Raw genomic sequence first — 15,583 nt, 5'->3', positions numbered from 1 at the left:
CCCAGTGGAACCCTGCAAGATTAATGCCACCCTAAAGATAAGCTGGTCTCCAACAGCAACCCTTTGAGTCCGTTCCATGAGGAATGACTTAAATCAATCCAAGGCCCATCTCCTGATACCCACTTTCTGCCTCCAAATGCCTAAACAGGATGGCATAAACTACTGTGTCAAGGGCTGCAGGATAGATCCAGGAAATGCCACAAAGAAGCATGTCCTTTGTCTACATTCAGGTGGATGTCATCAACTAAAGCCACCAGAGTCTTCCCTCTTTCCTGTATTTTTTTGCTATATAATGTCCAGCAATTGATTGGGGCTTCCTTGTCCTGAAAAGGTTATTGAAATAAAAAAATCCAAATATGAAGTTCTGTATTCCGGAGGAGGAGGAGAGCAGCAATCTATATATATAAAGACAAGTGTCCTGACTGACTCATCAATGCCCAGCCCAAACCCCTGGACCTAGAAACGTGAAATTTGGAGAGAATGTTCCTTTTGTGATGTAGAGGCGCTCTCTAAGAAGGGATTTTAAGAAATTCCCCCCTAAGGGGGTAAAAAGAGGTAAAATGTGTTTTCCCTTAGGGATACAGCTTCCTTGCGTGGCTGGCAGGGTGCTCCCCCCCCCCACCGCCAACTGCCACTCTTCCCTGAGGTCATTTGCATATGCGACCTGATTTGCCATCTCCCCAACATTCTAAAGAGTATACAGTTGCTATTGGGAATCATTGAATGTGTCCTGAGGAAAAAATACACCTCCCAGCCTTCCCTTTAGGGTTGCCAATCTCCCTGTGGGGCCTGGCTTTCCTGTGTGGCTGGCAGGCTCCTGCCTGCTCGCACCCTCACCCTCCCTGATAGGTCAGCTGTGGAACTCTGTGTTCTGAGGTAAAAATCAGGTAAAGGAAACTGCAGACAGTTGAAGAAAGGCAGTACAAGACTCCTGAACAGGGATTTTATATAAAAGTGTATATGGTGCATGAAACAGAGCATAGACAAATGCCATGACTGATAAATTAAACAACATAAGAACTACCCAGTAAGATCGTACTTATTGCAAAAATAGTGAAGGCTATGGTTTCTCACCGTTTATAGCAATTGTAGTGAACTTTATGATCCCTCATTGTTTATAGAAATAGTAGTGAAGTCTTTGGTCTCTCATCCCTTTACTGATGGATCTCTTGAGGCCACTTTCTTACAGTACAACTTCCCATCAGAGCAAAAAGCCTTCTTGAGTTTTGCATCATTTCTGGTCAGCCAGCAGAGTGGGAGCTTTCCTAACCTCCTCAGGTAGGCCATTCCATAAAGTGGGGGCCACCACGGAGAATGCCCGTGTATGGGCAGCTGTTGATTTTGCCTATGTGAAGGGTGGTACCTGCAGAAGGCCCTGTTCAGATGAGGGAAGTTCCTGTGGTGGAATATAGGGAGAGAGGCGGTCCTGTAGATACAATAGACCAAGGCCATGAAGAGCTTTGTAGGTGATAGCCAATACCTTGAATTAAATGCCAGTAGCTGATGTCCACAAAAAGGTATAAACATAGCTAAAAGCTTTCAGATTCCAGTTGAGTAAATGGGAAAACATGAGCAAATTAAAACATTGGTGCTAAGGAATTAACAGTGTGGATACTCAGTACAGATGCTTTGAGAAGCCCTCTGTTCACTTGCTTGCTTCTATGCTCTGGGAAAGTATTTTATCCTGCCATTTGCTTTCTCTTATTAACCAGTTACCAATCAATAAGAAGACTTGTTCCATAACTGTTTAGTTTAGTTAAATGTAGTTAGCCAGGGGTCACTTGTACTCAGATTTGTTTACCAGCTTCATGCCCTAACTTCAAATCCTGGCTAACTTCCAATGTTTAAGTGTTCTGTAGCTAATGCAAATATAATACTAGGAATCTATTTTGATACTGATGCTAGTTTCAGATTCATAGTACACTTGGAAATTCTTCTACATTTTTACTATCTTCTTATCTGTCCCTCAGTGAGCCATATTGGGTGCATCAGGTCACCTGTTTTTGAGTCGAGAAATTTTTGAGGAGAAAAAAAAAGGGTCCATGTGTTTGCACTCTGGTAGTGTGCTGTTAGATTTCTGCTTCAGTAAAATTGGTAAATTGATAGGAAATGTTTGGTATTTGTTAATATGTACTTTTAGTTGGTGAGGGGAGGGTAAGACTGGTGGCTTTTACTGTGGTTGCCTTACTTTTGTCTGCCTATATTGATGCTTTGTTGTACTTAAAGCTGAGATTTTATTTTATTTATTTTTATTTATGTCATTTATAGTCCGCCTTTCTCACGGAGACTCAGGACGGATTATACAGTGTGAGATTAGTACAGTCAGTATCAAGAACATTTCCATAAACAAAGCCGTAGAGTAAATAGTTACAAGTTCACAAAGACAGCATTAGCAGGAATCCAATACAACATGGTAAAGTCTATGGTTCCTGACTCACTAGTGGATCATCTGAGATCCCCTCCCTACAATACAGCCCCCCATCTGAGTAAAAAAGCCTTTTTGAATAATTCAATTTTGCATTGCTTGTGGAAGCCAGGAGAGTGGGGGCTCTCCTGACCTCCTCAGGCAGGCCATTCCACAGGGTAGGGACAACCACAGAGAAAGCCCATGTATGGGCTGCTTTTGATTTCGCTAATGTGTAGGGTGGCACCTGCAGGAGACCCTGTTCGGATGAGCGAAGCTGCTGTGGAGGAGCATAGGGAGGAAGGCAGTCCCATAGGTTTGCTGGACCAAGATCATGAAGAGCTTTGTAAGTGATAACCAATACCTTGAACTGAGCACGGTAACTAACGGCTAATGCAGGATGGGAGTGATGTTCATGCTCCTGCTCACTCCTAATAACAGTTGAGTTGCAGCATTTTGCACCAACTGGAGTCTCCTAGTTAGTTTAGATGGGAGATCTATGTATAGTGCAATGCAATGCAGTAGCGCATTCAAACAGGCCATATGTTCTGAAAAATGGCAAAAATAGAGTTTAAGTTGAATAACTTGTTCCAGTCCCCACTTTATACATGGCAATTTGTGTCTAATTGTGTTTTTAACTTCAGTTAACTTTGTAACATAAATAGCACTTTGGTTGAAAGCAAGATTTTATTGCTTTAATTATGATAAAACAGTATATGGTAGCCATTAGAGGGCGCCAGTGTATCAGTTGGCAGAAAATATCTACAGTAATATAGGATAAAGCTGCTATCTGCAGATGTTGAAGCTGGAAGGAAGTGAGAAAAGTAAAGACAAATAGTGACAAACATTTTATAATATGTATCAAGCAAACATTTTATTAGTGAGCATTTTCTTCTCTGTGCCTTAAAAGTGTGTTGGTCACTTTCTATCTAGCATTAAAACATTGTTCGGTCAATGGTTTCCATAATAACTCTTCCACAATACATTGCTGCATATAGGAATTAGATTTTAAATTTTCTTTATATCATAGTTACAATGCCATAATGTTAACATTCACTTTACATAGCATTAATTTACTGGCAGTATTGATTGTGTATCCCTTTAATATTTGACTTTCTCTTCATCCAGAATGTTTATATTCTTCTTCCCTAGCATGTTTTCAAAACAGTTGATAAGAGAAAACTGCAGTAATAAATTGCAATGAAAATCTTTGATTATAAAAATGATATTCCTGTAGCTGTGAAGACTTGAAGAATTGTTTCCTTCTGTTGAAATTAAACTCTGCTGTTCTTATGCACAAGCATGGTTATTTCCTAATAAGAACACGAAGCTATGGAAATAACTTAAACAAAAATTAGGACAGACTACACAATATTAGAATTCTACTGCATTTAAATGTGCAGATAGTTTAAAGATGCATTGTGGAAGCCTGGATTGTTTCTCTATTCAGTGTAAATCATTTGAACTCAATGGTGGGCACATAATATCATCTGCAATATTTGGACTAAACTGCCAGATTGTTTATCCTAAGGGGACATAGGTAGAAAAGATATTGAGGTCAATCTGAATATGTAAAGGACCTTTTATAAATAGTTCTAAAAACTTACATTTTTTGTACATAAAGCAAAATATCAACATTTATTTTGGAATAAAATGCCTCATCCATGCAGTTTTATTACTGTCCCACTGAGCCTTTTTTGCTTAGAGAGCAGCAGTGGCCAGTGTATGGCTGATTCAGTCTCTTGAAACATTCTGGGGTGTGTTTTGTGTGATGCCCAAATTACATGGTCCTTTGACCTTTCTTCTGTCAGCTTGCTGCCAAATGAAGATATTTGTATGAAACGAGAACTGACTCTAACACCCAACAGGCTTATTATTTACACTGGCAGCATTATGAGGTTTTTGGCTCTGGACGTGTAAAAAAGTCTATGTACTTACCACAGTTTTCATATATGCCAGATTTGATCCTCTACACACCTTGTTCAGAAATTCTTTTAGCATACTTTCCATGGTTTGGATTTGAATTAGGCTGTCGAATTGAAGCCCAGAATACACTGGCTTGCCATCAAACCATTTTTACCCATTTAAATAATCAAAGAAACAAGCTGAAATGAATCAAGCTTCTCTCTGCCATGTAAATCTTAGCATGCTAGTTATTGGCTGAGTTGCTGTGATGTCACATAAACTTGGAGATCAGAACTGCCAGATAACTGAATTTAACTTATTGCATTGTTTACTGACATTTACTGAATACAAATCAAGGAAAAGGAAGGGCTGAATGTGAAGTTGGATAGATGAGGAAACTGAACCTGGCTGCTAACCAATAATCAGTGAGGAAGGTGAGAAAGTGCCTCAGCAGTCACTGGGGAGGTTGCCACTTAGCAGCTGCTGGGTGGGGAAAGAACACTAACGATGCATTATCTGCCACAGAGCACTCGCTGGTGGTGACTGAAAGAAGTAGGGAAGGGAAGAAAGCATAGACCAAAACAGCTGTGGCTCCAGTCTGAGGAGAATTCTGGTAGAGCTCCTTTAGGTGATAATATTTTTAGCCCATGCTGCTGCTTTGTAATTAAACATGAATCAAGTATGATGAAAGGAAGATAGCTATCTTTGGATTAAAATAATTTTCTTATAGCAAAGATCAAAACCAGGTTGGCTGTTCTTGTAATAGTTTCTAAATATCAAGAAAGTTATGCAGTGTCTTAGAGGTTGGCATGGCCTGTTTTCCACTGACTTTGGGTGTTGGCATTCTATTCATAAAATGAATTGATGTGAACAAACAAGGACAATATTTCTGCCAGCAATAACAGGTTAATGTGATATCTCTATTCCCTACCAGATATTGCACTTGCTTAAAAGCATATTCTCTGGTCTTTTTCAAGATCAGGTCTCTCACAGCATAAAGCCAGAAGTTCAATATTCCCTAAACTGTAAACCAGTAATGAATTCCAAAGCATACCAGTCAGGAAGTAATTGATAGTGTCACGGTTGCACATATAAATTATATGCACGCTTGAATGCTTTGGCTGAAGTATATTGCAATTGGGGTACAAGTTAAAAAGCTATCTGTGGGGTTAATATCTATGGAGAAATTACATTAAGCATCTTCTGGCTCCTAAAGGCAAAGTGCCAAATGTCTAATGTGCCTGGAATCTTAAACCAAGGGCTTTTGCAGCGTGGATTTGGACCTACCTCACTACCATTGGTGTAACTTGCAGGTAGAAGATCTGCTGGTGGGATCACTACTGCTTTACAGCATTTGTTTACCAGAAGCTGGAAGGTGTGCAACAAATTTCAGGCCCTACAGGATCAAGTGACTGGTCTGCATGCTTCCTTCCTGACCTTACATAACTGCTGCCGCTGGTCTGGTTCACTAAATCTGAGCAATCTTGGTGAATATAGATTGCCTCTGTGACCTGCCTCAATTGGCAGAACTGCTAGTAATGTTAATTAGGAATGTCCACCAAATTTTTTTGGTAAATCTTATTTTTTTTAACTGAATCTGAGAAAAAATTCAGAATTCCTTGAGTTCCAAATTGATTCTCTAATTCAGTTCAGCCAGTTTTCTAAGGAAAAATCATTCTGGGGGGTTTCCAGTGGGCTTGGGGAGGCATTTTTCATCCAAACGCCACCAAATTTGGAGGGATCCTACTTTTGACTGTTCTCTAAAGATCCCCCAAGTTTCAGGAAGATGAGCCCTGGGGGCCAATTCTGTTGACCCCTGAATAAGGTGCTTCTAGCCACTCCATTTTTTCCCTATTAAAGAGGTCCTGATTTTCTATTTTGATGAGTTACTGACCCAAAAAGGAGAGACGGTTTTCATTGATGCCCCGGCATGCTATTCCCTGGGTTTCATCAGCCCCTTGGGAACAGATTTGGTGGAACAGCCAATTGCATCAGGATATTAGAAAGTTTACTTCTGCATTCTCTGCTCATGCTAAATAGGATCAATATTACTCATTTTCCTATTTTCTTTATGGAGCAAGATTCATTTCTGTGCTCTTGTCTTAATTTCTGAATATGGTTAACAACAGAAATGTATCATTAAAGGCAAGGGCTAGAAGACCAGCTGTAGTTTACTCGTCTGATAAAACATATTTCTCTGTTTGGAATTGTCCAAGTTTCCTTTCACTATCTGGCATGTTGAGCTTGGGCAGAGGGAGCAAAAGGTTCAGAATGCAGCCAGCTTACTCACCGTGACTGATGGCCTTGTAATGAATTCAGCTAATAGGAACCAAATCTGATACTGTCAAATAGGATTAACAGTCAAGTTAACTAGCTTAAACTGTTTCAGAAAGCCAAGCTGATAAAGGTCAGTGGGTTTCTTTTGGTGTCTTAAGTAGCCTGGTGTTGTCACTTGTGTTCCACAATAGGTTTTTAGATTGTTCTGTTCTCTTCAGTGGCTATCTTTGCCTAACTGAATTTGTATTCTTGCTGTTCTTACACCTTCCATCATTTTTCGTTGGCTTTATAAAGGTTGTGCAGTTGGAATAGGAATATGGTAAGATTCACAGAGTCTGACAGGAACTCTCTGTATTTTTACTTAAAATTTTCTTGTGCTGTTATCTTTGTGCTGCCAACCTAAACATAAAATTCTCTATGAATAATTGGGTTCCCGGAGCGGGGGGGGGGGGGGGGCATATTCTGGACTTTTGTACTCATTGACTTTTTTACTCATTGACTTTTTTAAAGCAATCCTGTCAGGTACGATTATGCAGTAGCTTCAGAATTTGTGTTTTACCATCACACTAAATTAATATAGTAACCCAAATTGCCTAAAGTTGTCCCATGTTATCCTTTTGTCATCTCCACCATAGTTAAAATATAGCTTGTAAATTCCTCAGGCTAATTACTGATTCCCTACCCCGCCCCCACCCCCACAGTACAGTATTCTGTGATGCAATTTATATAGATATAAAATAATTATGTGATCATGTCTGAGAATTATTGCTTATCAGCTTTTTAAATTATTAATTTTTATTGAATAAACATGAAACATACAAAAAGAACACGATAACAATAATCAACATAAGGGAATGTTAGAACATATATACAAAATACTAAGTTAAGTTGTACATTCAGACTATAGAATATATTTATATAAACGTAAGCAATAATAGTTTGGCACTGTGGTATCTGTTTTTTAGGTTGGCTATGAAATGAATATTGATTGATAGAGCTGACTAGGAGCCTGTAGCTCTTTTCCTGTTACATATTCATAAAATGGTAGCCATTTTTCATAGAAGTGTGTGCTACTTGGGGATGTATCTGATTTTTGTAAGTTGTTATCTTTTCAATGATAAAAAAGTCCCATATTTTCAAAAACCATTGGTTGATTGAAGGCCGAGTCAGTTTGTTCCAGTTTAGCATTACTAAAGTTTTTGCTACAACTAAGAGGGTCGTTAATAGTTCACGTTTAATCATAGGGATTTCAATGGTTTGCCATAGATCCAGAAAGATTAACTGAGGGGGTTATCAGCTTTTTTGATGGTTTTTTATATGTACTTGCAAGGCTGTTATAGTGTTCACACTGACTGTTGGTGTTACATCCACAGTCCTGTGTGTAAAGATTAGATAGATTTCACATGTACATTAAATCAGCACACATGCTTTGTAAAAACTTAGTGCAGGCTGAATATAGTTATGTCAGAAGATTGTTTCTGTTGAGCACTGTTGATTGGTTCAGAAGCATACAAACCACAGTCTTTCCTTTCTCTCTCCTGCCACATCTTCCTGTGCTTAGGACTTGATTGAAAACTTCCCAGTTCAATTGAGTTCTAATTTGTCATGACGCTCAAATGCAGGCAACTTAGCAAATTGGAGCTTGTTTACTGTCTTCATGCCAGAATTCTGAAGCAAAATTTTAACTATGTCTTGGCTGGAGAGGGAGGGCAAACTGCAGTTTGCTAAGGCATCTGTGTCTAGGCAACGCAGCAAACCATGAAGCTTTTGATTAAGCATCACATTCAAGAGAAGGCAGCAGGAGTAAGATGTGTTTCTACTGAATTGCTGTGCTGACTACAACTTGTTGTGACATCTGAATGCAGCCATTGTGTTGACCAAAGACTCTCTTGTCAAAGGTAACTGAAGTCTTGTTTCTTATTTCTGGATTCAGGTGGATGCTTTGCGATTACGTTTGGAAGAAAAGGAGACAATGCTAAATAAAAAAACTAAGCAGATTCAGGAAATGGCTGAGGAAAAAGGAACTCAAGCCGGAGAGATTCATGACCTCAAGGATATGCTAGATGTGAAAGAACGCAAAGTTAATGTTCTTCAGAAAAAGGTAGGCTTTCCAAGTAGGGCAGTTTTCGTGCTCCAGCTTTTGAAATCCTGCCAGAAAGTAGTAACATGATCCAGAAAACAGGGCCACACCAGGAACCAAGACAAAAAGGAGAACACACACACACACACAAAAGGATGATGCAGTGAGAAAGTAGTTTATTAACAATGTAGAAACCCCTGTGCATGTCGTACATTGGTATGTCTGGGATTTGTAATGTTATAAGAAAAATATAACTGATAAAAATTGTAATCTTGACAGTCAGTGTACAGTTTTAAAAAATCAATAATAACTTAATATGAGCATGTGAATTTTACCCATGAAATAATCCCAGTAGCAATAAAGTGAACCACATTGCAAGGAATAAGTGCATACTCCTTCACAGATCCATTGAAAATGTACCTAAATATAGACATGTTAGGAACCGTGAATCACATACCTAAATAAAAGAGAGGCCTTCCTAAACAAACAATGGATCACTGAGTTCCAAAGGACAGAATAAAGCTAACCTGAAAGCATTACCCATGGCAGAGTGAGCAAAGTGCAATGACAGTTTGTCAGTGGTATTCACTCTGCAGCTCATACATAATTATCATCATCAACCAAAAGAGCCTCATGACTGCTGCATGACCTGTGCACCCCCACACCAAACACACACGCACAATAATATAAATATTAATATGTTATCTATAATGGTATCCTTTTGATTGATTGATTGATTAAATTTATAGCCTGCCGTCCCCGCAAGCAGGCTCAGGGCAGGTTACAGCAATTAGTAAATTACAGCAAATAAAACAATAAAATCACTTCTCAACACAATAGCATAAATTTCAATATAAAATTTTCGGTTTTACATTACCAGAGTACTTTCAAGTACGTAGAGTTATCTCTCCCCACCACTGTTGAACCTGTGTATTCTTCCCTCACTGGCTCTCAGATTATCCTCCATAGTAGTGATATTTGGTTTATAGTAATTTTTAAGACTGGGCCAATAGATTATTTTGATTTATATATTATTTCATTAAGTTAATACCAGCCAAACCTGCTCATTCTTTTTCAAGCACTTTCCTTTGAGTGGTCTTTTGTATCCAGAGCTCAGTGGGAAGTATAGCACATGAGCTTTTAAAGGTTCAATGCTTGTTAAAGAAAGGTTGATGGTTTTCCCTCACATTTCCTATGTTTTCAGCTTAATCTCCTGAGTAATTGGAATTAAACAGGACAATAGTAGCTGGCTGGACATTCCTTTCATAAAATTAGCATAAAGACCGTCCTCTCAACATTTTCCCCAGAGGTTTCATGTTACAGCAATTTTTTAAACTTTGTAATAAATCACTGACTTGGAAAATGTAATTGAATGTTTAAACTAAAGCCTTGTTGTGAACCTGTGTTAAAGTTGTACAGCTTCCTGCTTGACTAACTTGCTGCCGCAGATGCCAACATCAGTCCCTTTCTGTGTAACTCCAAATTCTATTTCTAGTAATTTGTTTTTTTCTTGACAGCATCTGTAGTGTGAGGCATCAACTGGTTAAAGATGTACTGTTTGATCTTTCACATACTTAGCTGGGAGTAAGCTTCCCTAAGTTCAGTAGCACTTTCTAAAAAGTAAATATGTATAGGATTGGGCCATGAATTGGATAAGTTTATTTTAATTGGTTAATAATGGTACCTTGTTTTAATCACCAGCCTTATGTAGTATATTGTGCTCTGGGAAAATCAGTTCTCAGCATGCTCGAACAATTACAGTGGGTAAATGTGATATCTTTTTTTTTGTATTTTGTAATTATAGCAAACGAACTTTTGAACTATACGTGCAGAGATTGGAAGACTCTGAACAACTTCTGTAGATTTGAAAGGGAAAGCTACTTAGCTACATGTTTCCTTCCAATATTAAACATGTGCATACAAACACAATAATTTATTTATTATTATTTATGTCATTTATAGTCTGCCTTTCTCACTGAGACTCAAGGTGGGTTGCACAGTGTAAGATTTGTACAGTCACTTTCAAGGACATTTCCATAAACAATGCCATAGAGTAAATAAACACAATTTCCAAAGACATAGCATCCATACAGAATTGAAGAAATGTTGAAGCAGAACATTCTCAGGCTGACATTAGACCACGTGAACCTAAGAAAAAATGGGAAGCTGGACCAGAAAAATGAGAGTGTGAGAAAGTTTTAAAGGAGTCTAAGAAAAGAGGAGTGTCATGGACTAACTTGGAGAAACCTGGCTGATTGGCTGGCTGCCTAGTGGGGTTTTTAGAAATGCGTTTCAAGTGTGTGTTTCATGTAGGTCTTACCTCACTGGTCTTTTTTTAAGATTGAAAATCTTCAGGAACAGTTAAGAGACAAGGAAAAACAGATGAGCAGCTTAAAAGAGAGAGTGAAATCCTTGCAGGCTGACACCAGCAACACCGATACTGCCTTGACCACACTGGAGGAAGCACTTGCAGAGAAGGTAAGTATGAAGGAAGGATAAGCGTGGGTGGAGCCACGTTTTTCTCAGTACGTAAAGTTTCTCTCATTTGTGAGCTTTGTTGTTCTTTGTTCTAGCTGTTGGAAGGAGAGAGAACCTTCTCTTAGTGCTAGTAGCTTACCTTAAGCAGGGGCTACAGAGCCAGTTTGGTGTAGTGGTTAAGAGCACGGGACTCTAATCTGGAGAGCCGGGTTTGATTCCCCACTCCTCCACAAAGCCAGCTGGGTGACCTTGGGCGAGTCACAGTTCTCTTGAGCTCTCTTAGCCCCACCCACCTCACAGGGTGATTGTTGTGGGGTAATAATAACACTTTGTAAACCGCTCTGAGTGGGCATTAAGTTGTCCTGAAGGGTGGTATATAAATCGAATGTTATTATTATGTTATTATAAATCTTGTTTCTGGCTCAAGTGCTACGTTCATTCATAGAAAACATGCCTTCAGATCAGTTGAAATTCGTGCAAACCTGGGTTTTGAGATACTGTTTTGGAAGGAATATTATTTGCTTACAGACATTAAAATAAAGGTTTTCAAGTGCTGCTTCAGTTTAATCCATCATTCTGTTATTTGAATGATGTCTACTCTGTCAGCTTTGTAGTATTTTTGCAGAATAGAGACAGGGTGCTAGGATAAACTGGAAAGTTGGTGAGCTTCCCAGAACCATTCCGGTTGCTGTTCAAAACAGAATTCAAAGCTTGATGGAACCTGGCTTCACTGCATTATACATTCAGTTTCAAATGGGTATGGTCCTTGCTTATTTATTTACCAAAAAGTAATGATTCTGCCCTGGCAGCAGCAATACAATTAACATAAAATAAAGTTAGCAACTTTAAAGCAGCAATAATAACTGAGCGAATGAAATCAAAAATCCACTTTAACTGTCAAAGGCTTGAATAAAGGATAAATGCTTCCTGGCTCCTAAAAGATGACAAAAGACAAACTTCAGAGCAAGTTCCATAAATGGATTCAGCCACAGAAAATTGCCACCTTCACTTCAGAAGGGCTCTCAAGGAAGGGGCCTCTAATGACTGTTTCACTGGCAAATAAGTACTTATGGAGGTAGGCAGTCTCTCAAATACCCAGGTTCCAGATGTTTTTAATTTAAATCAGCACTTCGGTTTGTCTCCAGAAACAGTGAAAGGCTTTGGATGCCATGCAGAGATGTTCTCCATCTGCTTTGGTTCGCTGTTAACAACTTTACTTTGTTCTGTACCAGTTAATAGTTTCTGAAGATTTTTCAAAGGCAATCCCATGTATAACACTACAGGAATCTTGCTTATATGTTGTTAAGCTCTGAGTAACTGTGATGAGATCATTTCTTATTCAGGAGGGAATACAGCTGGTGTAGCAACCATGGTTGGTTAAATATGCTGCAAGATGCAGGTGCCACCTGTGTGTCCAATAAATCACCATATAATCTAACAGTATTCCTAACCTGATCTTTGAGCAGAGTGCAACTCTGTTAGTATCAATGGAACATCATCTCCATGTTTCAGCAAGTTACTCACTAAGTACCACAATCTTCTCTGGATTCAGTTTATTAGTTTCCTATCCATCACATTACCAACTCTGGGCTGTAAAGTTTGGGCACAAACTGGTGGATGATTTTGTAATGGGGTGGAGGTGAGTTGTATAGCTGGTTTCTCAGAGTTAAGCATCTGTTCAATCTGCTTGGAGCAGAGATTTTATTGACCAAATACTCTGTTTTGTCAGGAGCGTACTATTGAGCGTCTTAAAGAGCAGCGTGATAGAGATGAGCGAGAAAAACAGGAGGAGATTGACAACAACAAGAAAGATATTAAGGATCTAAAAGAGAAAGTCAGCATCCTGCAAGGAGATTTGACAGAGAAAGAGGTGGGCCTCCTAGATAACATTATAAATTCAAAATTTATACATATTTGTTGATGGTAAAGTAGTAGCTTTCTTGAGGGTTCATTAAGTTAATGCCCTGAGAGATGAAATGTGCAGTACTGATGTCCTAAGCAAATGTCCTTCTTATGTCAAGTGAAAAGTAAATGCTACTTTTCTGAATTAAGATACCTGGGTGACTATAGTTTTAAGATCATGTGTGGAAGGGAACAGCAAAAGGTGGAAGGATTTGTCTGATTTTTGGCTCTAGAATTGCCAGTCTGAAGTAACAAGTATGAAATCGCTGTATTTGAATAGATCCTGTGAGATAGAAGCTAATCTCGTATAGCGTATAAATGGAGAAAATATATGTATGTGAGAAATGCATTAATAAAACTTGTCAAAGAGTAGCATTCAGTCTGTTTGGTTCTAAATTGGTATCTTACTGTAAGTTAAATTATCTGCATCATAGAGTTGGCATATAATTGAATACATTTAGTTGAATGTTTAAAATTTTAAGGAATTCTTTTTCCAACTACAATATGGTTTCTGCTAAAATGCATCACTAGCTCTGAATTCGGTGTAAGGTAGATTCACAGATGAGCTACTATCATTCCCTTCGTTTGTATTTAATGAATGAAGCTGAAGGGTGGAGTGTTCCCTATTTTTGACTTGTGCTTTTCCTGTAAACTAGAATAAACTGGGGATTGGACTCTTGTTTTGCATGGATGTGATTTGACATGAATCTGGAACTATATAATTATTTGTCCATGCACAAGGAATTGGGAAGAGGGGGTGTAACTCCATGTGCATTCTTATAGCACCGGCCACAATTTGCCATTGTCTTGATCCAGAAGGAAACCAAAATAAAATGGATGGATGAAGTGACAACAAAATGCTGAAGCTGAAATGTGTAGTTCTGTGCATGCTCTTTTACGCATTTGCAGTTATGTTCCTTTTGTGATAGGCTGCATTGCTGGATTTGAAGGAGCATGCCTCATCTTTGGCATCGTCAGGACTGAAGAAAGATTCTAGGTTGAAGTCCCTGGAAATTGCCTTGGAACAGAAAAAAGAAGAATGTTTGAAACTGGAATCTCAGCTGAAAAAGGTAGACACTATAAATTCTTGTCATTTGAAAATGCAATATGAAAATCCATTCTGTAGGGGTTACCATTCTTTTAATTACTACCTTCCTTGGGCAGATCCTCATTCAGGTAATTATTTCTTTTGAGTTCTTGTAAAAAGTAAGCATGTAGGTTGTTTGAGTTAGTGGTTAGAAGCAGTGATGGATACCCTCACTTTGCACTCTAGAAAGAAGTAACAATAGAAGATACATTGAGGGACTCACAATGGCATCCTAAGCCGAGTTACACCCTTCTAAGCCTATAGGATGGCACTGTTAGACATCTTCTTTCAATGCTTCTGAGTATACTGTGAAGGGTGTGCAGGTATACCCCCCCCCCCCCAAGAAAGATCCATGTACTCTGGGTGAGATTACAGTTCATGGGGAAAGATACGCCTCTTCATATGATAATTGAAAGTATGAAAGAGGATGTGCAACCCTCTGCCTTTATTCCTTTATATTTTACATGGAAGCACCCTGGAAAGTAAATACTCTCAGGGTATGTTATCCAGAGCACTCATGTCTGCGAGGCAATAATAACTAAGCTGAAAAATTAAACTGTTTTGAGTGAGTACAAAACATACATGGCTGTGCTTAAAGGTATTGAACAACTTATATTTATTGTGGCATATTAGAATGTGTTCACAATGTGACTGGGTAAAAAAAAAGCAATTAAAATAATCATAAAAGCAGTGTGGTGGTAAAAGAAGGGTAATCTAAAATGAATGTTAATAAAACATTCATTAATTCAGTGCATAGCTACACAGTGGGTTGGATCCAGCCAGCTTTTCTACTAGAGAAAAGGAAGGAGAGATCCTTTTTGACCACCCAAAAAGACTATATCAAAGACCAAGGGGCCTGCATGGACCAAAAAGCATGAGAGAGAGATGGACTGTAGTAAGGGGGCCAAATGGATGAGATTGTGTAAAAAAGCTGGCCGGATCCAACCCAGCTTTAAAAATCAGATTATTTACTTATATTTTGAAAGCCTTGAAATACATTTTTCTCTGAATGTTGTCTTAGTGCTTATTTCTGATGCAGATTCTCTGAATCCTTCCATTTGTTTTTGAGGAGCTTCTTGTGGCTGGGTCTGTTTCAGAGTCTTTGAGAGGTAGTAGATAAGCTGCTTCATGGTGTCACTGCTTCATGTATACATTATCAGGCTGGGATTCAGATCTGCCTCCTTCTTGTGCTACATGATATAATCATTAGTTCAATCAAGAAGCAAGGTCAGTTTGACTCTATCCACCTGCTGGAGATGAGGTGATGGTGGTGGTTCAACAAATGGCTCAAATGTGCCCCAGAAGCCAGGGCTCAATGGCTGGAGGAAGGAAGGAAGATCGGAGTGGTTGCCTAAATGTCAGATGAATCTGATTCTACCCTCCCTCTTAACTACCCAGTTGAACTCAGTCTTTAGGAACTGATGTCACATTATCTGTCTTTGGGTACTAG

The 15,583-nt window shown here is 38.8% G+C and overlaps 1 protein-coding gene across 2 annotated transcripts in view; it reads left to right on the top strand.

The window, feature by feature from the left end:
* ERC1 (ELKS/RAB6-interacting/CAST family member 1) overlaps window positions 1-15,583 on the top strand; it is a 261,544-nt gene that overhangs the window by 62,509 nt on the left and 183,452 nt on the right. For both annotated transcript variants that reach the window (XM_054988425.1, XM_054988424.1), the window contains exons 8-11: window positions 8,520-8,687; window positions 11,007-11,144; window positions 12,874-13,014; window positions 13,976-14,116. In XM_054988425.1, the coding sequence (XP_054844400.1) occupies window positions 8,520-8,687; window positions 11,007-11,144; window positions 12,874-13,014; window positions 13,976-14,116 (588 nt within the window). The remainder of the gene's footprint in view (window positions 1-8,519; window positions 8,688-11,006; window positions 11,145-12,873; window positions 13,015-13,975; window positions 14,117-15,583) is intronic.

Source organism: Eublepharis macularius, chromosome 9, assembly GCF_028583425.1.
Source record: "Eublepharis macularius isolate TG4126 chromosome 9, MPM_Emac_v1.0, whole genome shotgun sequence".
In the NCBI taxonomy this organism is placed as follows: domain Eukaryota; kingdom Metazoa; phylum Chordata; class Lepidosauria; order Squamata; family Eublepharidae; genus Eublepharis; species Eublepharis macularius.
This window is presented reverse-complemented; position numbering and strand designations above follow the sequence as displayed.